The 22,450-nt window shown below is 47.4% G+C and overlaps 13 protein-coding genes across 13 annotated transcripts; 6 read left to right on the top strand and 7 right to left on the bottom strand. All coding sequences in view use genetic code 12, as the record gives it.

Moving 5' to 3' along the window:
- Positions 1 to 377: 377 nt before the first annotated feature.
- MST1 (threonine--tRNA ligase) lies at positions 378 to 1,753 on the top strand (the record flags this gene model as incomplete). Its single annotated transcript, XM_025479581.1, has 2 exons — positions 378 to 623; positions 647 to 1,753. The coding sequence occupies 2 exons, from the start codon at positions 378 to 380 to the stop codon at positions 1,751 to 1,753; spliced, it is 1,353 nt and encodes a 450-aa protein (XP_025339054.1).
- A 34-nt stretch (positions 1,754 to 1,787) lies between these two features.
- CDC73 (Cdc73p) lies at positions 1,788 to 2,876 on the bottom strand (the record flags this gene model as incomplete). The annotated part of the gene is made up of 1 exon (XM_025479582.1): positions 1,788 to 2,876. One exon carries the CDS (start codon positions 2,874 to 2,876, stop codon positions 1,788 to 1,790), a length of 1,089 nt encoding a protein of 362 aa, XP_025339055.1.
- Positions 2,877 to 3,103: 227 nt separating this feature from the next.
- On the top strand, positions 3,104 to 4,564 carry CXQ87_001033 (protein kinase regulatory subunit; the record flags this gene model as incomplete). Its single annotated transcript, XM_025479583.1, has 1 exon — positions 3,104 to 4,564. The coding sequence occupies one exon, from the start codon at positions 3,104 to 3,106 to the stop codon at positions 4,562 to 4,564; it is 1,461 nt and encodes a 486-aa protein (XP_025339056.1).
- A 249-nt stretch (positions 4,565 to 4,813) lies between these two features.
- CXQ87_001034 (mRNA splicing protein) lies at positions 4,814 to 7,171 on the top strand (the record flags this gene model as incomplete). The annotated part of the gene is made up of 2 exons (XM_025479584.1): positions 4,814 to 6,804; positions 6,910 to 7,171. The coding sequence occupies 2 exons, from the start codon at positions 4,814 to 4,816 to the stop codon at positions 7,169 to 7,171; spliced, it is 2,253 nt and encodes a 750-aa protein (XP_025339057.1).
- A 557-nt stretch (positions 7,172 to 7,728) lies between these two features.
- Positions 7,729 to 8,511, top strand: MIA40 (Mia40p; the record flags this gene model as incomplete). The annotated part of the gene is made up of 1 exon (XM_025479585.1): positions 7,729 to 8,511. One exon carries the CDS (start codon positions 7,729 to 7,731, stop codon positions 8,509 to 8,511), a length of 783 nt encoding a protein of 260 aa, XP_025339058.1.
- A 94-nt stretch (positions 8,512 to 8,605) lies between these two features.
- Positions 8,606 to 9,286, bottom strand: YPT7 (Ypt7p; the record flags this gene model as incomplete). The annotated part of the gene is made up of 1 exon (XM_025479586.1): positions 8,606 to 9,286. One exon carries the CDS (start codon positions 9,284 to 9,286, stop codon positions 8,606 to 8,608), a length of 681 nt encoding a protein of 226 aa, XP_025339059.1.
- A 1,036-nt stretch (positions 9,287 to 10,322) lies between these two features.
- On the top strand, positions 10,323 to 10,922 carry YKT6 (palmitoyltransferase; the record flags this gene model as incomplete). Its single annotated transcript, XM_025479587.1, has 1 exon — positions 10,323 to 10,922. The coding sequence occupies one exon, from the start codon at positions 10,323 to 10,325 to the stop codon at positions 10,920 to 10,922; it is 600 nt and encodes a 199-aa protein (XP_025339060.1).
- An 82-nt stretch (positions 10,923 to 11,004) lies between these two features.
- CXQ87_001038 (uncharacterized protein) lies at positions 11,005 to 12,684 on the bottom strand (the record flags this gene model as incomplete). Its single annotated transcript, XM_025479588.1, has 1 exon — positions 11,005 to 12,684. The coding sequence occupies one exon, from the start codon at positions 12,682 to 12,684 to the stop codon at positions 11,005 to 11,007; it is 1,680 nt and encodes a 559-aa protein (XP_025339061.1).
- Positions 12,685 to 13,783: 1,099 nt separating this feature from the next.
- Positions 13,784 to 15,509, bottom strand: PDE2 (3',5'-cyclic-nucleotide phosphodiesterase; the record flags this gene model as incomplete). Its single annotated transcript, XM_025479589.1, has 3 exons — positions 13,784 to 14,306; positions 14,447 to 15,117; positions 15,180 to 15,509. 3 exons carry the CDS (start codon positions 15,507 to 15,509, stop codon positions 13,784 to 13,786), a joined length of 1,524 nt encoding a protein of 507 aa, XP_025339062.1.
- Positions 15,510 to 16,442: 933 nt separating this feature from the next.
- Positions 16,443 to 17,999, bottom strand: CXQ87_001040 (uncharacterized protein; the record flags this gene model as incomplete). Its single annotated transcript, XM_025479590.1, has 1 exon — positions 16,443 to 17,999. One exon carries the CDS (start codon positions 17,997 to 17,999, stop codon positions 16,443 to 16,445), a length of 1,557 nt encoding a protein of 518 aa, XP_025339063.1.
- A 620-nt stretch (positions 18,000 to 18,619) lies between these two features.
- On the bottom strand, positions 18,620 to 19,423 carry CXQ87_001041 (uncharacterized protein; the record flags this gene model as incomplete). The annotated part of the gene is made up of 1 exon (XM_025479591.1): positions 18,620 to 19,423. The coding sequence occupies one exon, from the start codon at positions 19,421 to 19,423 to the stop codon at positions 18,620 to 18,622; it is 804 nt and encodes a 267-aa protein (XP_025339064.1).
- Positions 19,424 to 20,001: 578 nt separating this feature from the next.
- CXQ87_001042 (NAD(P)-dependent alcohol dehydrogenase) lies at positions 20,002 to 21,111 on the bottom strand (the record flags this gene model as incomplete). Its single annotated transcript, XM_025479592.1, has 1 exon — positions 20,002 to 21,111. The coding sequence occupies one exon, from the start codon at positions 21,109 to 21,111 to the stop codon at positions 20,002 to 20,004; it is 1,110 nt and encodes a 369-aa protein (XP_025339065.1).
- Positions 21,112 to 21,626: 515 nt separating this feature from the next.
- Positions 21,627 to 22,436, top strand: CXQ87_001043 (uncharacterized protein; the record flags this gene model as incomplete). Its single annotated transcript, XM_025479593.1, has 1 exon — positions 21,627 to 22,436. One exon carries the CDS (start codon positions 21,627 to 21,629, stop codon positions 22,434 to 22,436), a length of 810 nt encoding a protein of 269 aa, XP_025339066.1.
- Positions 22,437 to 22,450: the final 14 nt, after the last annotated feature.

Here is a 22,450-nt window from a genome sequence, read left to right on the forward strand (position 1 = left end):
CATGGAATGGAAAGTTGAGGTTTCTGACGTGAAAACATGAGGCGGTCGAATTTACATTCTCTTTCTTGGCGACAAAGCAATACAGGCGCTTTTAAACAGAGTATCTAATTCGAGGAGATGGTCAATTTGGCGAGTAGCTTGGACCGTTATCTCAAGGCCGCGGATTGTTGTAAATCTGGTTCAGTATCAGAGGCAGACAGTATTATAGCACACTATTAAGCCGAAAATTAACAAATAGCATCAAAGTAAGAGTACAAAGAAAATTTAAGAAAATTTGAAAATTCATTTACACTGTATGTATCTGTTGATATCTGGGCATCTCTAAACGTACCGAACCGCTACATACACACCAAAATCAACTACCATCTACACTGACCATGTTGGTGGGACGCAGGGTGGCGCAGAAAAGCATAAGGAGCTTTTCAAAAACAGCTCTTTTGTGTAACACCACAGAGCCCGCTTCGTCCACACAGGCGAATCATGCCATCTCCAACAAACAACTCCTATATACCACCGACCGCCTCACACCAGGACTGATATTCTTCTTGCCTCATGGCACAAGAATCTTCAACAAGCTCGTTGGTTTCATGAAGAATCAACAGACAAAGTATGGCTTTCAAGAAGTTATCTCCCGTTGATCTACAAGAACGAACTTTGGAAACAGTCAGGCCATTGGGACAACTACAAAGAGGATATGTTCAAGGTAGTGGGTAATGATCTCTCTAAGGAGGAAGGAGATGCATGTGAACATGAGGATCAACATGAATACGGCCTCAAGCCAATGAACTGTCCAGGCCACTGCATTATTTTCTCGAAGTTTGACAAGTCTTACAGTGAGCTTCCTGTGAGATACTCCGACTTTCTGTCGTTGCATAGAAATGAAGCGAGTGGGGCTCTTTCTGGGTTGACAAGAGTCAGAAGGTTCCACCAGGATGATGGTCACATTTTCTGCGCTTTGCACCAGATCAATGAAGAAATAACCAACACCATCAACCTTATCAAGGACACTTACAGTGTTTTCGGCATTGACTCAACCAAAGACGTTGAGTTTTACTTGAGCACAAGACCAGAGAAGTTCATGGGCGAGATAGGTGCGTGGGATGAGGCCGAGAGCCAGTTAAGAGAAGTGTTGGACGCTACAGCTGGAAAGGATGGTTGGAACATACGTGAAGGAGATGGAGCATTCTATGGTCCCAAGATCGACATTTTGCTCACAGACGCCTTTGGCAAAAAACATCAGGTGGGTACAATCCAACTTGATTTTCAGCTCCCCTCTCGTTTCGAGCTACAATATACTGCTCAATCTGGCTCCAAGGTGCAACCGATTATGATTCACAGAGCAGTCTTTGGTTCCTTGGAGCGTTTCTTCGCAATCTTGCTAGACCATTACCAAGGTGCATGGCCATTTTGGCTCAATCCAAGACAGGCTGTGATCGTACCAGTTTCTGAGAAACATGTCGAGGCAGCCAAGACCCTTCAAAAACAGATTTCTGGTGACATAGCTTACAGTGACTCTGTGGCACCAATCACCGGATTCAACTTCTACGTCGATATTGATTCGAGGGACGAGAGTGTCGGCAATAGAATTAGAGACGCCGTCCAAAAGAAGTATTCCTATATCTTGATGCTTGGTGACAGAGACATAGAGCAAGGGACCGTGGCAGTTAGAACCAGGGAGAACAGAAAGGTGAAGAACATGACACCAAAAGAGATTGGTGATCTTTTCGTCAGCCTTGAAAGAAGCTTCCAGTAATTTTTATTTGTACATAGTCTACACGTTACGGCCTTCACTCCTGAGCCCCGTACCCTCTACCCACAAGGATCTTTTCCAAATGGATCCACAAGTCTCTGATGATCATTTTATCTCTGAATCTTTTTTCGCCACGATCGATTCTCACGACATTCACGTTCCAGTCCTTGATCTGCTTTGGTACCACATCATTCTGATAAGCGATGAAAAAACCGGGATATTTTTGAAACAAAACCTCAGGCTTCGAATACTTGTATTTAGCGAACTGCCAGGCTTGTCCTGTCGTAATGATGGCCACCACTCTGTCCCAGTATTCTGGTTTAGTGAACATGTCGACATTATCCACAACCATGATGGAGTGTGCGGAAGGAGCTAGTTTGTCGGAGACGTGGTTGATGGTCACCACGCCTGTCTCTGGTCTCTTCATGGTACTGACATTGGGCTCCACGAATCGGCTCTCCTCCAAAAACTCTTTGATGTTGGCCAAAGAAAGTAATGCTGTGGTGGCTGGGGAAATGATGATGATGGGCAGCTTTTTGCTAGCAGCAGTGCCCGTTCCGTTAGAGCTGGAGGGTCTAGAAGACTTGCTTCTCTTTAATTGCGACGAAAATCTCTTTGCATCGGATATGAGGGTCTTGAAGACGATATTTTTCGAACCTCTCAAGGCCGAGTTATGGTCCACAGAGTCTTCCTGGTACTTTTCTATGCGGGCCATCTGAGGGTCCTCCAACTTTCTCTTCTTTTCATTTTCGTCTGCGGCATCGCCAGCATCTCCTGTAGCCTCGTCCTCTTTCACAAACTGACAAGAATCAGAGCTTCCACTCAACCAGGTTGTCAATTCAGCCTTCACCAAGAACTTGAAGTCGGGTATGCCATTCTCTAAACAAGCATTTTTGTAGTCCACAATCGAGGACTTGTCGTGCATCCAACAGAAGATGACAGCCCTGAGCAGCTGACGTTGGTCTTCGTTGTAGAAGTTTGTGAGGTCGTCCAAGGCATATTTGTCGTCGCTACCAAAGGAGGCATGCGTAGCGTCCTTGATATTGTCGGTAGCATCGCCATCCTTGAAAAGCTCAATAGGCTTTTTGCCCGTTGTGGCTTTTCTCAACTGCCTGATGGGGTCCATGAGTAGTAGTACTGACGATAACGTTGATATTTTCGCATCCGCACTGCTAGTACTACTCACACCTACAATCAACATACCCACTCAGGCTAGAAACCCGTCGATAAACCATCAAATTCGAGCTTTCAGAAATCCTGATAAAATCTCGCTTTCCAGATTGACGTCGTGGAGACTGTCTGTTCATCAAGTCGTGATCATCACACTTACCTAAAGAAAGGCTCTCCCTGAATATGTCATTTTCAATCTCCGACGTCCAGCAATGGGCTCAGGAGGCGTTCAGAACACTAGAGAAAGCCCGTGAACTCTCTTCTTCGGCACAGGCGGTTCTTGAGTCCACAGCTCACATCCTTAGAGATCAATTACCAAAGAGAGTTCAGGTTGCATCCGAGAACCTGGGCCTAATAATGGATCAGCATGCCAACATATCCGCCTTGATGGAACACATACGCGTTCAGGTGAATGACGGAATCATTGGGTCCCATAGAACTGCTGCCGAGAGTCAGCTAAAGCCAGTGATGGAGAGACTCGACCAGGTGCTCAATCAATTGCGTGCAACCCCTGTTCCCGAGGCACTTTTAAGCGACGAGGTTGACGATAAAGCCAGCTATAAGAATTTGGGTGACTTCATCGCTGACGAGGAAATTAATCTACTCAAGGAGAACATCCATATCTACTTAGCCAATTCTGCAAAGACATGTGATCTACTAGCTCAGCAGCTTGAGGTCCTACTAAAGGAGTATCACCGAAACTCAAAGAAGTACTTGAGCTTAAACAAAATGTACAAGTCTTCGGTCGCTGAAACAGCGACGCTTCTTCGTTTCGCAGCCATGACTCAATCCCCTCCGAAGGAACAAAGCAACATAGTTCGGGCCATTTTACGAGAAAATGGCTCGCTAGAGCAGGAGCTTGTATCATTGTTGGAAATGCTCACCAATCACTACGACCAGTGCTCGATTGCAGTAGACCTTTTGAAGTCCAATGCAGAGAGTAGTGGAGTCAATTATGAGGTTCTTCAAGCTGATACCGCCGAGCTTCCGCACGTACTTCGAGAGTTTGCTGCAATCCATGACATAATTATGAATAACGAGACTAGGGCCGCAAAGTTCGTGGAGCTGAAGCTTCCAATGATAGAGAGCTTTGTCGAGCAATCTACAGCCCACACAGAAACGAACACCGCGTTCAAGAATGAAAAAATAACAAAGTTCGTTTTGCTCATACTTAAGGTGGAAGAAGTGCTCAGGCTGTGCCTGATTGAAACCGCCGAGCCACCTACGAAGCTGGCTATAGGGCTTTATACGGATGTGGTAAACCAGCTTCTTCACCACTATACGCAATTTCTTGCAATTTTCAAGCAGCATTACATCACAGAGCTTCATTATGAGCAATACGTCTATCCAAGGAAGTATGTTAGAATGCTTGATGACTTTTTGCATGGTCCACTTTTAGAGCTTGAAGAGGATGAACGAGCAAGGCGAGCGCAATGGTTATCTCGCTACGGTGACTTCATCCCCAAAGAGCTCATACTTCCTGGATTCCAGAGCCAACCGTGCGTGGTACAGGTGACCACAGAAGGTTTGGAGATGCTTCAGGCTGGTACCGCTGAGGAGGATGAGGCGAGACTTCTTCTGCTTCTCAAAAGGCATCAAAGCCGAGGCACCAGTCCGACAAAAAATGGCTCAAATGAAGACTGAAAAATGCATTCGTAATATATATTTATTTCTAATATCTATTTGAAAACAGTAGTATCAAGATGCGCCTGGCTGCAAAATCTTGCATCTAATAGAAGTCTCACTCACCTGCAGCCATATCAACAGAAGTAACCATAACACTAGAATACAACGACAAATCGAATGTCGAAAAACTTCGGCCTCCTGTTTACGAAGGCTTCAGGAGGCTCATCTCAACAGAGTTCTAGCAATGCCTCCTTAAGTGGGCCTTCAATGTCCATGGCTGTTCGAGATGAGTACTCAGATCTAGAGGACTCCGAAGATGAGCCAATACTGGAAACACCGGCGATTCTGGAACCACCCCAACCGTCAGGCTCTCATGTTAGCCAATACGGCATTGGTGCTAAGCTTCTCATGAAAATGGGATACAAGCAAGGCCAGGGATTGGGTGCAAACCAGGAGGGAATAGTGAACCCCATAGAGACAAAGCTACGACCTAAGGGATTAGGTGTTGGCGGAGTGCACGAGAAGACGGGCAATGAAGCAGCCAAGATAATTAGAGAAGTCTCTTCCAAGGTGGATGATAAAGATCAGGAGTTAGAAGCGCTACGGCGCAGATACTCAAGCATAGTACAGAGATTGAAGACTAGAGGAGTCAAGTTGCATTCTCAGTTTGAAGAGATGCTACGCTTAGATTTGACGGATGAAGGCCGTGTTAAGGACGAAAATGCTGCCAAGATACAAAGAGGCTGGGACGACCTCTCTAAGCTAGAGTCTGACATGACCGCACTTGATACAAATATGAGGTTGGAGTCTGAAGAGGCTAAAGCATTTGAAATAGAAATTGCCGAAGGACTATCACTTATTGAAAGTCTGCAAGATCTACAATCTATTCTCGATGACTATAATCAGCAGCAGACCAAAGAGGCCGCTACACAGTGTGTCGAAAAGATCACCAGGATGAGAAACCGACCAGAAATTGTACTGCCGCATCTTCTAATTATCATCCTTTCGGAACATATACCATTGAAGTTGGATCCTCGCGACGAGGATCTTGCGTTGTGGTGTTCGTTGGTTCGAGAAATTGAGGTTCACCTGTCCATACACCTAGGTGAGTGGGATTCTCTTCTACTATCCAAGCTCAAATCATATATCGAGCCTCTTCTCGATACAGCAGATTTTGACGCTATTCAAGATCTAGTTGTCTCGTGGAACGATCTGCCTGCCATCTCTGACAGCGCCCTTTTCAAGAGAAGCTTGTTCGACCAACTGCTCCAGCCATTTATTGAGCGAGAACTTGACAATTGGAACATAGTGGAAAGTGAAGATTCCAAATTACACATACTAAATCTTGCTATTTCTGTCGGTCTTGATACCGACATTCTATCTACAACCTTTCAGCAGCTTGAAGCTAGATTCACTAGTCTAGTTCAGCCAAATAGTGAACTTTGGAATCTGGTGCTCACTGCGAAGGATATCAAAGCACTCTATCAATCAAGCTTGAAAAGAATCCTTTTGCATCACAACGCGTGGGCCGAAGTGTTTTTCCTATGGTCCCTGAGGTCTCAATTCCGTGAAGAACTCATCCGTGCCATCATCGGTTTAGTCTATCAACATTGTGGACAAACTGCTGAATCTCCTAACTTCAACGTCTTTTGGCTTCTTTTGCAACTCACTTATGATGAGCAAGAAATTCTGCAAAGCCAGTTGGAGATTACTCTTCAATTTTGCATTCTCAACCCTTCGTTGAGGTATCTCTCGAGGTTGTTGCAGAAAACTCCGCAACAGGTCCCGTCGTGGTTTTGCGAAACGCAGTCAATGTTTCAGGTCTTAAGTGACAAATTTCCAATTAATGACATAACGCTATGGTTTTTCAATACCTGCCTTGAAAAGATAAGCATATACACAAAGACGGGCCGATTGGCTCTAGGAGGTCTTCCCAGTATAGATGATGATGCATTTCCAACTATCGATATGATTATCAGACTAGCTGAGGGCAATGGTACTACAGGTAAAAGTGACGTCAGGGCACTACGTCTGTCACAACTTATGGCTGTCTTCCGTGACGTAGTTGCCGACTACTGCTTCAAGCATGGCATTGGCTTCATCGCGACCGATCAAAGAGATGCGACTATGAACAGAATCTACCAATTGACGCTACTCAATGGGAAAGAGAGAAAGTGTTTCATCAACGACGATATACTTTGGGTTGAATTTGGGACCAAGTTCGAACCTACTAGTGTAAACGATTTGATCAAGTTGGAGTAACCCAGTTTGGGTGCAAATCGTGCACACAGTGCGCAGATTTATGTCTGGAGAACATACGATCGAAGAAGGATACACATCTTTCCCAGAATGTTATCTCGGAGAATTCCACGTGTGGTGCCCTTAGGCGTCAGATTTTATGCCAAACCACCCAAGAACAAGGTTTCCAAGTTCATTGACGATATTGGCAGGGAAGAAACTAAGGCTTCGCAAAACACATTAAAGGTTGTCCGTTGGATGGGAGGTCTTACGATAATTACGGTATGCTGCTCGCTTTTTTGGGCCAGCTCTATGTCTGCCCCTGTCAGAGAGAAGGAGGTTGACCTTGGCGATTTGTCCAAGGACGTCCGTAAGGATAAGGACTGAGTGACCTGAAGAAGTTAAGACGAGACTTAATCCACGTTGTCTCGAGGGATGCAAATGGGAACGACATGTTCTCAGTCGTGTAAATAGAAGGAGGGACTTCCAACTCCTCATGTTGAAGTTCCTGAGGACGGATTTCCAGACTTGCATCTTTGAAGAGGAATGACTCATACGGACTGTTGTGGCTTCAGTTGTGATAATGCCAGGAAAATTGAAGTTCAGCTAAACGAATTACGAAATAAATATCACGATTTTGTACTAGTCTTCATGCTGTCATCTACTGATGGGTGCACCTGAGGTGCACTCACACTCATTGTTGGGAACTCTTCCTCAAACTTCGCCTTTACGTAAAAAGCAAACATTTTCAGCTTCTCGATGGAGTATCATCCAGCCCATATTATCAAGGGTTTTCTCTTCGGACTCCACGTGCTTAGTCAGCTTGAGTTGCTAGCATATGGGTTTCGCATTCAGTACTGATTTTTTCACCTCAAGTTTCTATTCACTTCTCTGAATTGCTATAAAGCACCATATTAGCGATGTTTAGAACTGCTTTCCATTCTATGCGCCAAGGCGCTATCCTTTCAAGAAGGTACGCATCCTCCGGCCGTGCCGCTCCTATCTCTAGGGTCGGTTTTGCTCCTAAAGCTGCCTTGAGTGTTTCGCTTTTGGCAGTTGCCATCATGTACCCTATCAACCAGGCTCTGAATGATGTGAAGGAGCAGGTCAAGGAGCAAACCAAGGAGCTTGTCGAGGATGCTTCCAAGCAAACCGAAACCGTGAAGGAGGATATCAAGGCTGCTGTTACCCCAGATGAGAAGAAACCCGAAGATGACTCTGAGAAGCCAGAGGAAGCTCAGGCTGCCTTCAACCCCGAGACTGGTGAAATTAACTGGGACTGTCCTTGTCTCGGAGGCATGGCTCACGGTCCATGTGGCGAGGAGTTCAAGGAGGCATTTGCATGTTTCGTCTACTCGGAAACCGAGCCAAAGGGCATCGACTGCATCAAGAAGTTTGAAGCCATGAGAACTTGCTTCAAGCAGCACCCTGAGCATTACAAGGAGGAGCTTTACGAGGATGATGAGGTGCCAAGCGTCGAGACGGATGCTTCATCTGAGGGTACTGCCGCTGTTACTGCCACTGTTACTGATGCCACCTCTTCTAACAGTGAAGCAAAGGAGGTTGCTCCTGTAACAGAAAGCATCCCTTCTGAGGGTCCTTCTCATGCCCACTCTGAGTTGCCTTCCACTGCCCCTGCTGAGGGCGCAAATGCATCTGACGTTTCTTCTTTGAAGGTGACAGCCAAAAAGGACGCTAATTCGGGAGAAGAGCAACCCAAGCTTTGAGTTAAAAAATATCGTGTAAATAGAAAAATTAGCTCACAAGTTTAGATCAATGTTTATGTTTGTAAGGACGGTTTGTATTGATCGTTCAGGTTGATTAGCAAGCACAGGAGCCTCTTCGTATTTTGTTCAATTCGATCGACTCGAAGCCCGTGACGCTTTGTCTTCTCCCGCTGGGTAACTGCACCCCAATAGAGGCAGCACGCTTGAAGACCAGCTCCACAAGCAGAAGCTGTTTGCATGAAATTTCCAACAAGTCGGTGTCCCAATCAGCAATGTAATCGTCAAGATTCACCTTCGGGTTGTTACGGCAAAGAACCTCCTGGATTTCATCCTTATCGATGCATCTGTCGTTCTCTCTGTCTATCTTGTTGCCAACTAGTACCACGCCTGGCTTGTCCACCTTGCAATGTTCCTTAAATCTGGAGAACCAGTCTCGTATACTTAGCACAGATTCGTAGTTGGTCACGTCATACACAAGAATGCAGACATCGGCGCCCCTATAGAAAGCCTGAGAGATCGAATTGAAACGTTCCTGGCCAGCAGTGTCCCACACTTGAAGATTCACTTTCATGGAGGTCGAGCCCTGTTCTGTTTCAACAAAGGCTTCATTACCTATGCTATGCTTGGGAATGCTGACGCTGGTGGTCAAGTAGTCGCCTCCAATTGTGGCTTTGTAGGCATTGGTAAAGACATGGTGAACGAATTGAGAGCGTAGACACGTCTTTCCCACACCAGAGTCGCCTAGAAGGACAACCTTGAGGAAAGGCGGATCCATGAATGCTCAGATTGATTTCTAGCTGTTGTGGGGAGGCAGTATAACCTGTGGGTGCTCAAGGAATGGTATCGATAAATGAGGTGTGTATGCGAGTATACGATGGTGTAGCAAGCTGTCTAGCGGTAGCAGGAAGAAAGAAGAGAAAACAGAAGAGACTTTGGTGAAGACTGAAATGAGAGTCAAGAGTTGATGTTTTACAATAATGTTTGCTTTGAAACGAATTTTGCTTATAATGGTTCTTGTATTTCCTCACGGGCAGATACTGAATTCATAAAGTGTGTGAGAATCGAACCAGATGTGTAACATTGTGATGCATTCAAAAATATGAACTCCGCAGAATCTTTCATTTTCGTCTAGATATGCCCAGATACTGTCAGCCAGACAAGAGAAAAACTGTCATCTAGAGGAAATAATTGTTCACCAACTGGATAGGAAGAATGGTTGCAAAATCAGGTATCGGCAGTCGATTCCCGTGGGAGGCAAGCCAATTTCTTGCACTAGCTTGGAACCAAGCTTCATCGTTGAAAAAAAATAAGAAGAGGTATTAGCTAACATACCCGTTTTGTTCGTGCCTCCTCCTAACAAAGACCTCGTCAACATATTCATGCACGGCTTCAATGGCTGCGAACCACAAGAACCAGCCCACAGCCTCAACATTTAGATTTTTTTCGAAAACCGAGTAACCGTTACTTGAAAACAAAATGGGCCGTTACAGGATGTGACCAATTGAACTAAGTGCCTCGAACACCTGAATCACGTATATCCACTCGGACTTCCCCTACGTCTCATCCCCACCGAGGAAACGCCTATGCATACCGAGTCTCAAATCAGGACAATGAACCACCAGACGTCCAAAGTGCTACCTTTCAAATAAACTCCTAAAGATAATAAAATCTGGACCATTCACCATTTACCATTTTAGGCCCTTCCACCTTAGGAAACGCCACTTTGTAGGGGTCTGGAGCAGCCTTATCATCACGTGCCCAGTGCTCGTCGCATAAAAGCAACATCCACCGCTTCTTTCGCTCACACTACCATGAAGATCTATTACATTGGCATCTTGAAGGTCAAGGACTCCGTGGTGGAGCTTGCCGCGGCCAGAGACCTCAGCCAGTTTTCATTTTTTGAGAGATCCTCGGTATCTCAGTTCATGACATTTTTCTCCGAGACCGTGTCCCAAAGAACCGAAGCTGGTCAGAGACAGAGTATCGAAGAAGGCAACTACGTTGGCCACACATATACCAGGCTGGAGGGCTTATCGTGTGTCGTGATCACCGACAAGGAGTACCCTGTTAGACCTGCCTACACGTTGATCAACAAGATTTTGGAGGAGTACCTCTCGTTGCATCCAGCCAACGAATGGAGCACAATCACCGAGCCAAGCCCTGCTTTTGCTTTCGACAAGTTGGACACCTACATCAAGAAGTACCAGGACCCATCGCAGGCTGACTCTATCATGAAGGTTCAGCAGGAGTTGGACGAGACCAAGATCGTTTTGCACAAGACGATCGAGTCTGTTTTGCAGAGAGGAGAGAAGTTAGACACTTTGGTGGACAAGAGTGAAGCGCTTTCGTCGTCGTCAAGAATGTTCTACAAGCAAGCCAAGAAGACAAACTCGTGTTGTGTCATTGTCTAGTTGTATATGTGTATCATGGATCGTCATTTTTAGATGCGGTATGTCAAATACCACCGTAGACATGTCGAGGCACCGTCTAGGTCTACAATCTCGACTGTTTCACGGCGTCAAATGCCTTGAGCAATTTCCTTCTCGCCCCGAGCGCCTTAACGCCCTTGTTTTCTAACTCCTCATCCGAGAGTTCCACAAGGTCTTTCCAGTACATGTCCTTCAAGCAGTCAGTGTACTTGTGAAGACGAAGAAGCTTCAACCAAGCGGGGATGTTATTGAGCAAATCGAGCGTGGCTATCTCAGTGGGCATCAGCAGCAGACCAGCGTTGGAGCTCTGGCCACCCACCGGTGTCGATGCTCTGGATCTCGAGGAATCGTCTTTCTTCATTTTGAGTGCTGCAGCCGAAGGCCCTTGCGAAGCCGCCACGGAGTATTTTTGTGGCTGAACTGGCACCAGCGAAGAGTTGGCCTGACGGTTGATCAGTTCTTCAAAAGCGAGCGGATTATGCGAGTAAGGCTGCTGCAGTTGCAGTGTTTGGTGCTGGTAAGCTGGACCCTTTCTGTTGGAGTCAAGAGCGACACGAGAATTAATAGTGGCAAGTGCACCCAACTTCAGGGCAGCGTTGAGGTCGTAGCCTTCATCTGGCGAAGGACCATGCTGGGCATACGAAAGAGGCAGATTGGAGGCGGCAGCCAATTGCAAGAAGTTGGTTTTCTCATGCAAATGGGAAGTAGGGCTGCGGGCTCTTTCCAAAGGATTAGGCTGCTGCTGTGGCTGTTGCTGCCCGCTAGTGCCTTGAAGCCTGTTGTGGAGACTTGGATCCGCCAGCTTAGGCCGCTGGACCTTCAGCTCTTGGAAAAGATGCGATCTATAGTCGTTGTTCTTGGGCTTGGGCTGTACAAGTCCATTTTGCAACTGGGAGCCTCCGCCCAAGGAGGCGTTGTCCATGCTTGAAACCAAGTCCTCGTAGCCGTAGTTCATTTTTGGCGGCACCAGCGCCTGCTCAGAGGAGTGGTTGAGATGGGCCTCGAGGCGAGACTTCATGGTGAGCAAAATGTCAAACGGCAAGTTGTTGCACCAGTGATCAAGCATCGCCACAATGTCCTGTGGATCCAAATTCTCCATCCATGACGTGAAGCCCACTAGGTCGTCATAGAAGGACAGACCAGAGGCTTGGAGTCTGGATAAGCCCAGACTGGCATTTTGACCCCTGCCTAGTAAATTAGAGAAGTCATTCACCAGCTGCGGCCTCAGCGGCACCAGCAACGATGGCGGCAAGAAAGACAGCAGTTTTGAGCCCAAAAGTCCCAGAAGATGCGAGCCTGCGCCAGCGCCTGGGGCCATGTTGTTGCTCAAGTGGGCCATGGAGGTTTTCTGTGGTGTCAACGACAGCAAATTTTCCAGCAACGAAGGGCCCAAGCCGTGGGAAAATTGGGGCAGCAAGAAATGGCCACCAAGCGAAGGTGTGGCACTTTCGTTGCTTGAGGTGTTGCCCTGGTTTCCAGCATCGTCGTTGTTGGACATGCTCAAGTCCAAATCCAAATCGGCTTTCAAAGCTTCAAATTCCTGCTGTAAATTGTAGCCGACCAGCTGCTGCCTCTGCGCAAAATAGTCCTTTGGAAGTGGCGGTTGCAGCATGCTTGAATCAGGACGTTCTGTCTTAGAGTGCTGAGAGTTTGTAGTGTCGACGGGCGGCGGGGAAAGAACAATAGGTCTTTCGGAAAAAGACGACAAGAACTCGGGATTTTTCGAGAAGAGCTCCTTGTCCATGGTCAAAACTGGGGCGGTTTTCGATTAGGGCCGGGTTGGAGGACCTATGGAGAGCTCATCGATGAAGCGTTGCGAAAAATCTGGGACGATGTGGATCACGTGGGTGGGATCACGGGCTCAAACGGACGGTGATTCTGGCCATCCCGTTTTTATGTCAGAGATGGAAAACAGGATTAGATTTAGCTGTTCATTTGATTTTTTAAGAGGCATTTGTGGCAGATTTTGCGTTTAGCCATATGTGGGGTATGTAGGCGATCTGGGTGGCTGCATAGGTGCTATGGTGAATCGAGGGCTGGAACAAAAAGACAATTATCTGGACCTATGAACGGTTTTAGAGTTTGGGTTCGAATGGTTTGTATTTGTCAGTGTAATGTAGTGAGAGGGCAGTTTGGTGCAGAAATAGGTCGATCATTCACTCCGTATGACTACCGAGGGCTTGTAACACCCTGGTGTGTGAAGACTCCGAAAAGGCATTCACTTAGAAGAGAAGACCTTCTTTAGTTTATAGAAATGGTCTTGTTTATGCTACCACAGTTGCGTCTCAAGAGGTGCTGGCGTTCCTACGTTTGTTCGGCTCCTATGCCTTTCTCCATTTCAGGTGGTTTTAGCCACAGGGGGAAGAAAAAGGGCATCAATAATAGGCTTGCTTCAAAGCATATTTCATTCACCAAAGCTTTCTTTTGCATCTTCTAGGAAGAACATATTGAAGTGGTAAGCGCAGGTCGTCTGTGACTGTCTTTCCTCGGCTGCCAAGAATGGCTGCGAAAAGAACCCGAAAGAGACTATCATCGTCAAGTTCGTCGGCAATCTTGACGGCTATCTAGCCTTCAAGATAATAAAGATAACTCTTGATTCTGAGAAAAGTAATATGATGTCCTCCTTATCAATGGCCAATCGAATATTGGCTTAATTGTCTGATAATGATCCACTTTAGGTGCCCAGTGTGATCAAGAGTGTTTAAACAGGATTACACTGGTCAAACCAGTTTGCGATAAACCACTAAAATATCAATCTACTCCATGTCATGACCCAAAATCTATTGAAACGAAACCATACTTCGTTTGATCTATAAAATGTTCCTTCCGGTAAGGATACCCAACTATCCATTTAGGTTGGCCTCTCTTACGAGCCAGTATTCTTTGTTCTCCATAGCTATGTCGCTTGTGAATTCCAACTCTGGGAATAGTTCCAGAATGCTTTTAAATAGGCCCTCAGCAAATGTCTTGATGAAGAAAAGCTGTCCTTTGTGCATGGTAGGATTTGTCGTCAACACATCTTCCACGGTGGTCGGGACCTTGTCATAACTGACATCAAGATCAACATCCTTGTTGGCTAACTTCTTTTCGAGAGTCTCGATTTCAGCAAACTCTCTTGACAAAACCAAGGCCCACTGTGACGATACACGCAAGGGACGTGTCACGTTCGAAATGTCTGCACATTTAATCAAGAGTGAAGATATGAGCTTGACTTTATCATCCAACGGATCGGAGGTTGAAAACTTGAACTTTTGCAACTTGTCGACATACTCGAAATGCTCAGCCATATCAGTTGCAAGAATGCTGCCAATAATAAGATGTTTGAGTGTCAAGTTTGATGAAGAGTCTGTGACAATATTGAGAAGCCTTGGGAGGCAGATGCGGAAAATTCTGTTGATGAAAACGGCGCTGTGATACAGCTCAAGCACCGATCTTTCATTGTAAACTTGAGAAGCGGATGCTTCATGGGAGATCATAAATGCATTAGTGACACCAGGATGGCCGACGTCATGGCCAATGGCAGCGAAAAGCAAGCCAAGGGATTGGAGAGGATTGAGGTGTGGCACAAGTGCTTCACCTTCGGGCGTACCGTGGCGAGAGGGTACACCATGTCTAGTAGGACAGATGCTTCTTTGCCTACTGGATTTTTCAATGTGGCAAGCTCGTCCTCCTTGGGGTTCTTGCGGAATTGGGAGAATTCCGGTAAACAGCCTAGGCGGATAAGATAGTGGAAACAGGCCTGCATCACATCAACGGCATGTCGGAAGTTGTGGAATGGGTTGCCGTGCTGGTAGTTGTCCCTGACTATGAGCACAAACATCATGAGCTCGTTTGAAGAAGGGACAGGAAGTGTTGACCACATGGCAAGCTCCCTGATGTAACGGAGAGCAAACTCGAGCATGAGAAAAGCACAGTAGGCCAAATCATCGCTCAGAAGCTCATGAGAGGGGAATGCCCAGTGGCCGACTAGATGAGCGAGTTTGGCAAGATGTTTTGGTTCGCTGTTGGAAAGCAAATCCATTGTGTTTATGCTGCTATTCATCAAAGCCAAAAGCTCGCGGAGACGTTTTTCCGTTGAGTTAGATTTGCCCAGACTCTTGCTGAGTAAAGAGTTCATGGTGGGCATAGCATCGGCCACGATGGTGGAGTATTCTTTCGAGAAGGTGTCGTTGATTACCTCGGGGCCGTTCCCGTCCAGAGCTCAATTCTGGAGATTCTATGGGCCGCGAGGCCATTGACAGTGGCAATTGCCTGGCTCAAAGAAGCCACCGTCGTCTTATCTAGCGTGTGTTGCTCTACCACAAGGAGGTTCAAGTGGCAGAAGAAGTAGCGGAGTATCAACGACTTGTCGGAAGCACAGAGGCTGTCCAAAGGATCTTTGCTGTTGGGGAAGTCGTCCAAAACAACCAACGTGGCTCTCTCTGCATCCTGTTCACTGTTTGACTTCTTGAAGAAACACAGAATAAGCAGTTTTATGCTGGTGTGGTGTTGTAGGGAGTGAGCTTGTAGAGCCGCTGAGACGGACTGAACCAGCAGGGGAGACGGACTGAGTACGTATACGTCTGCCATCGGGTGTGAGTTGCTGGAGGAGACTGTAATCTTTGTGTATGTGGTGGGTCTTTCTAGTATATGTTGGAAGTGCTTGTCTTATCTCTGAAAAAGAGATTTTGATGAGCGGAAAAAAGAAATTCACAGACAGATAGATGGTGAGACAGGGGTCCTGGGGTTGCCGGGCGTTGGGGGACCTGTCGGTGTACGGGTTTTCGTGATTGCACGGGGCCAGGGGCTGGTGGCAGCTGCAGCGTCTGGGGAAGGTTGGAAAATATAAAGTGGTCCCGATCGGCAATTCCACACCACCAACGACGGTAACCAGGCTATGACGTTTCCTGCTACAGGGAAAATGTACTGCATGTGGGCGTCCCCGGCTGGTCTCACCGCACAACCACTAGACAGGCTACCGCAAAGGAAAAGAAAAGTGGAGGCACCAGACAGCATGGTACTGCAGGCAGGCTGACAACGAAACAGCCTGCCAGCCTCACACTCACCCCACGTCGGTTGGAGGTCCCCGACTCGGCAAATCGGTTGCAAACCGGGCCGTTATGAACCTCACATTAGGGACATTCAAGCGTGATTTTGTGTGATGGGGTCTATGGTATCGAACATCACAAACAATGGCACTTGGCAACGCGCTGTCCGCCAAGCTGCCTGACGTATTCCGCTCTCTCGGTGCTGGTTTCATCAGTACCGCTCGGAGGTACTTTGGGGAGCACATAGCTACACAGGTTGCGATCCGAACCAAAACACAAAAATTTGTTAACTTTTTCAATATACTAGCCTATTTTTTTGTTTTTTTGCTGCTCTTTGACTCCGTCTGACTCCAACTCTCAATGTATTACACGCCTCGGGATCACCGCCGCTGATGACGTGATATTTTGTAACGGGTCAAGAAAACCGAAACACTGAATGCAAGTGTTTCAAACGGCAATTGATCAGCACCCTCGTCTATGCCTTCCTATTCTCTGCTTTTCTGAGTATTTCAACATGATGAACTTCCACTTTTTTGTCGGCAATCAGCTCTAAATCCATTTTTTCTCCGTCAAACAATTTGGCCACCTCCTCAAGCGAGTAGCCCTTGGTTTCAGGGTAGAAGAAGTATGTGTTGAGAACAATGATGAAGAGCAACACGCAGAACACAATGTAGTAGCGCCAGCCGATGTCGTCCAAGGCGATGGAATTGCAAAAAGACGCTATCACCAATGAGCCGTATACTCCAAGAAGTTCTACCGTGACACCTTTGGACCGCAACGAGTATGGGAAGATTTCCGTCGGGTACGCCAAAAGCAAAGGCGTATAGGCAATGTCGTAATGGAAGTAAAAGATGAAGATGAAGCCCACCACAGCACGTCCCGCTGCCATTGACCCGTTCTGATCAAAAACAGCCAGGCAGGCCGTCCAGATGATGTACGACACAAGCATTCCTATTCCTGACCAGAGGAATAGGGTTCTTCTGCCGAGATAGTCAACCAATAACGCCGCTGAAGCTGCGGCAATAAGGTTGAAAATTTGCAAAAGCCCGTTGATGAGCGTTTGCATTGACGAGCTAGTGATTCCAATGGTATCAAGTACCAACGTGAGGTAGTAGGACACCACTGCCACACCGTTCCATTGGGCAAAAATTCCTAACGACAATGCAATGTACGTTCTTCTTCTGTTGCCTGGCGTAGCGATCAAGTCCAGCCATTTCGTCTGTTTCGCCAGTCTCTCCATGTCCAATGCTGCAAGGATCTCTCTGATCTCCACATCCACCAAGGCACTATCATTGTCACCACCAGCGTGGTACTTTACCATGACTTCCCGTGCCTTGTCGACCTTGCCCTTGGATATCAACCATCTGGGGCTTTCAGGCACAAATACCAAGAAGGCAAGTTGCACCACAGGATAACCAGCCTGAAGAATGGTAGGTATACGCCATGCCCAATTGTCACCCAGACCAGCAGTACCATAGCACGCCCAGGATGCCAAAATAGCCCCCAAATAGTACAAGCACCAGTACATTGAGGTCATCTTTCCTCTGAAGCTAGGGTATGATAATTCAGCCACAAGAAGCGGAGCAGGCTGAACTGCAAGCATTCCAGCGCCTCCTACAATAAACCTCGAGGCAATGAGCTGAGCCAATGAGTGGCCAGTTGCCTGAATTATAGTAGCAATGACAATTCCCCAAAGACCAATGCACAAGGTCCATTTTCTACCGAGGTAGTCTGTGAGCCAGCCACAGAAGGGAAGAGCGATAACGCAGCCAAAGTTTTGAGCAGCATTGATGAATCCAAGCATGGTGCCCTTGGGATGACCAAACTCGTCCTTCCACTCATCAATGGCCTGAAGCCCGTTCATCAAAGAGCCATCGTAACCAGCAGTGGCAGAAGAGAGAAGAGGCACAAGCAAGATAAGATTGAGTTCCAAGAGGTGGCGGACCCGATACCATGGTTTGCCGTGGTTGGGGAGCACCTCAGCGATGGATTTTCCCACAATCTCCTCGATGGGAGTCGTTTTGAAAAACATGCTTGTGTGAGTGGTGTCAGTAGAATGGCTGCAAAATGGCCACCTTATATGGTTGTGAGCATGGAGCGTTCCGGGAATGCCCAAAAGAGCTCCGAGACTGGGGTGACGCGCGGGGCATGTGTGGAAATACGAGGGCGACAGGGGTCCGGGGCAGCTTGTTCTGGCGATTATGTGGTGATGATTTCCGGAGTACAGGAGTGCTTGGTCGACTGGATCTTTCTGATTCGACGGTTGGACGCTCGGCAAGGTAGGTACAGTGGGGTATGTGGGGCAGGCAGCTATACGCGCAGGCATTTTGCAGCCATTGAAGCCAAAAGTTTTTCACCGAGTCTCGGTGAATGAGGATGCAAAGAGGAGAAGAAGAGAACATGAAACTACGGCTAAGACACCAAGCTTAGAGCGAGAAGGAGGTATCCTGTGTCCGTTTGATCTGGATCGTATCAGGATCTTCTTGGGGACTTGGAAGGTGGCTTTCTGGAATGATGATTCCTCGAGTCACTTTTTCATGCTATATTTCGTGTTATATTTCAATTGAACAGAGGCTTGCAGCAATTGGCGAAACATCCACCTCTTCGGCTGTCTACACTTCACTCATCATTCTAATCTTGACTATTTATTCCTCATGGGCAGCAGTGACCACCGTCAACGATAAAGTCACTGCCAGTGGTGAAAGTAGAAGCGTTACTGGCCAAGTAGAGGTAAATACCCTTGAGCTCCCTGGCATCAGCATCTCTTCTCATTGGTGTTCTTCTGTACCACTCCTCCTTGGTCTCCTCAGTCACCTGGTAGGAAATTGGCGTGTCGATATATCCTGGAGAGACCGAGTTACATCTGGCAAAGTCGGCCCACTCTACAGCCAAAGACTTGGTCAAGTGGATCACAGCAGCCTTGATAGCATTGTAGTTAGCCTGCTGCTGGGGAAGATTCACAATGGACCCAGACATGGAGGCAGTGGTGATCAAGTTACCGTGGCCCTGTTTTTCGAAAACCTGACCAGCAGCACGAGCACAGTAGAACACACCGTTGTAGTCGGTTTGAACAACATTGTTCCACTCCTCGAAGCTCAGCTTGAGAAGACCTGCGGTGGCTGGAATACCAGCATTGGCAATCATCACATCCAAGTGACCAAAGTCCTTGATCACTTCCTTGACGCCATTGTCAACCAGCTCCCATTCTCTCACATTGACCTTGTATGCCTTTGCCTTGACCTTGTATTTTTCCTCGAGCTCTTTGGCAATATCAATGGCTGCGGTGTTCCTTCCGTACCACAAAGCGCAGTCTCCTCCAGCTTCAGCCAAAGCTCTAGACACTTCTGCTCCAATTCCGCCAGCTGCACCAGTGATGATGGTGACCTTCCCCTTCATGGAGAACATCTCAAAGACGCTGTCGGAGAGCTGTGGGTTTGGCTTTCTAATGGTGGACATGGTGGCTGCGAAATCTGTATTTGACTCTTGTGATGAGAAACACAGAAAAGTGACAGCACCCGAGACATTTATACTGCTGGCTTTGTGACCGCCGATGAGCTGTAGTGGGGTTAAGTGTGCACCGGGCCTTTATGGCCCCGGACTTCTGTCGCCTCGGACTTCTGTCGCACTATCGTGCGGGCGGGATACCCCATTGGTGATTGATATGGGGTAGATCGAATGATCGAAGAGAGAACTTCGAAAGCTTATTTTGAACTCAAGGGATTCTTATGAGTTTTGTGTAATTCGGAGTTGCTTATCCAAATCTCATTAGCCGAGTTGCGACTACCCATTGGGAGCTGGAGTAGCAATTGACGAAAAGATTAGATTGAAGCAAAACGGGCTCTTTTCATTATTGATATTGGCTCTAAAAAGCCGTTATTAGAAGTGTAGTTGTGAGGGAGGTATGCATGAGAGATATATAGTTTGAGCATGCAAACAGATCTCTAGTAGTATCACATCAGAATACTCCAAAACCGCAAAATACTCTCTACAGTAAAACCAATCATTGACACATTTCTTATCTATTCTGTTCCGACTCAGATCTTGGTCTCGTCGGTGACACCGGCGATCATCACCTTGACCACATCGGTTCTGCCCTCCTTCACCAATTCAAACGCCTTCTCGGCCTCCTCAAACTTGAATCTGTTGGTGACGAGTCTCTTCACGTCAATCTTGCCAGAAGCGACTAAATCAACAGCAGTGGGGTAGCAGCCGGTGGAGTATCTGATGGTACCGGTCCAGTTGAGCTGCTTCACAAGAGCCTCAGTAACAGGGAAGCTGACAAACTCTCTGCCCATACCTGTTTGAACAAACCTTCCCTCGTGTCTTGCCAAAAAGACACCAGTCTGGATACATGGCTCCGCACCAGTAGCCTCCAAGATCACATCAGCTCCGTACTCACCAATATCGAATTCCTTCTTGATGGTAGCAGAAACCCTCTTGGCGTATGCCTCGGCATCTTCGTTCTCCTCCTTGGGAGGCATCTTGAAAACACCATCAGCTCCGAAGGTCTTGGCAAACTCTAAACGTCCGTCAGAAATATCAACACCAATCACTTTTTTGCACCCAAGAGCCTTGGCCACAGCCTGGCACAATAATCCAATTGGACCGCAGCCGAACACAACAACAAAATCTCTTCCTCTGAGATCAGCTCTCTTGCATGCTTGAACGGCAACGGTGACTGGTTCAACAAGAGCGGCCTCCTCCATATTCATGTGGTCTGGGATCTTGTAGCAGTAGTCGTATGCAACATTGTAGTAACGCTGCAAAGTGCCATCCCATGGAGGCGTGGCTGCAAAAACCATATCCTCACACATGTTGTATTTACCATCACGGCAAAGATCACAGTAACGGCATGGCACGCCTGGTTCCACTGAAACTCTGTCACCTTTCTTCAATGTGGTCACATCTGAGCCAATCTCCACCACCGTACCTGCCAGCTCGTGTCCCAACACCATGTCTTTTCCCTCCTCCATGATAAATTTTCCAATACGGCCCTTCTGCCAGTAGTGGACGTCACTTCCACAGATACCGGTTTGCTCTATATGAACCCTCACTTCCTTGGGCTGCAAGGGCTTGATGGGTCTGTTTTCCAAGACAACATTTTTAACTGCTTTGAGAACGAAGGCTGGGTTTTCGGCGGGCATTGTTGGTGAAGAAGTTTCCTGGAATCATGGCCTTTTTATGTTCTCCGGCGGAGTTCTGTGAACCTCTGGTGCAGCGCATTTGCAGCCATTCAACGGAGATCTGGCCTCCACACGGGGAAGGCTTTCGATCAGTGCTACGACAGGGTAGCTTTAATAGACTGTCATTCTAAAACAATTATTTGTTCATGGGGTTAGTCGATCGTCTATAGCAGAGAAGTACATCTTTCTGTCAGTGCCTTATCGCATTGTCTCATACTCTGAAGAATCAGGCAACCCACCTGGTATGCTTCACAGATTCAGAGCCCTCCGCCACTTTCGCAACATTGTCCGTTGAGGCATACAAAGTTTTCTCTATATCGGAAAGTATTGTACTTTTTCCTGGTACAGGGCCAGTCCGCTCCAGCGGACACCTGTGACCCCTGAATCTGGGGTACTGTCCCGCGCCGCCCCACCATCGGTGGCATATAAAGACCAGAATCGCCAAAGTCTGGAGCCAGAGTCCAATTGTCATAAACATGCTTTTCCAACCCCAGGAATCACCTGTTTTTAGCCTCTTCTCCCTCAAGTCCGAGGTTGCCCTCGTCACCGGAGGCGTTCGTGGTATCGGTCTCGGAGTTGCTATAGGACTTGCTGAGGCAGGTGCGGATATCGCTGTGACTTACAATTCGCTGAAGCCCGAGGAAGTGAAAGAAGTGGAGACAAAGTTCAAGAAGCTAGGGGTCCGCTTCAAGGCTTACCAGTGCAACGTTGTCAACAAAAAGGAAATCGAGATCTGTGTCGCTCAGGTGCTTGAGGACTTTGGTCGTTTGGATGTGGTGGTTCCAAATGCCGGTGTTGCAGTCCAGCAGAAAGGAGAGGACTTCACCGAGGAAAACTACCACAAGACTTTGAGTGTCAACCTAGATGGCGCTTTCTTTACGGCCCAGGCGGCTGCTAACGCTTTTAAGATGCAGAAGGAGAGTGCTGGCTTCAAACAGGGCAGAATCGTCTTCACTGCCTCCATTTCTTCTAGCATTGTGAACTACCCACAACCTCAGGCGCCATACAATGCCTCGAAAGCCGCTTTAGTGCGTTTGGCAAAGTGTCTAGCGGTTGAGTGGGTCGATTTTGCCAGAGTCAACTGTGTTTCTCCAGGTTACATCCAGACAGAAATGACCGACAGTCATCCAGAGGAATGGAGAAAGGTTTGGTCAGGCTTGATCCCGGCAGGCAGAATGTGCTCCACTTATGAGCTCAAGGGTGTATATGTGTTCTTGGCTAGCCATGCTTCCTCGTATGTGACGGGAGAAGAGATTATTGCAGGTGGCGGTTACGCCCTTATCTAGGCATGATAGAAAAT

The sequence above is a fragment of the Candidozyma duobushaemuli genome (genome assembly GCF_002926085.2).
Source record: "Candidozyma duobushaemuli strain B09383 chromosome Unknown A_B09383, whole genome shotgun sequence".
Classification (NCBI taxonomy): domain Eukaryota; kingdom Fungi; phylum Ascomycota; class Pichiomycetes; order Serinales; family Metschnikowiaceae; genus Candidozyma; species Candidozyma duobushaemuli.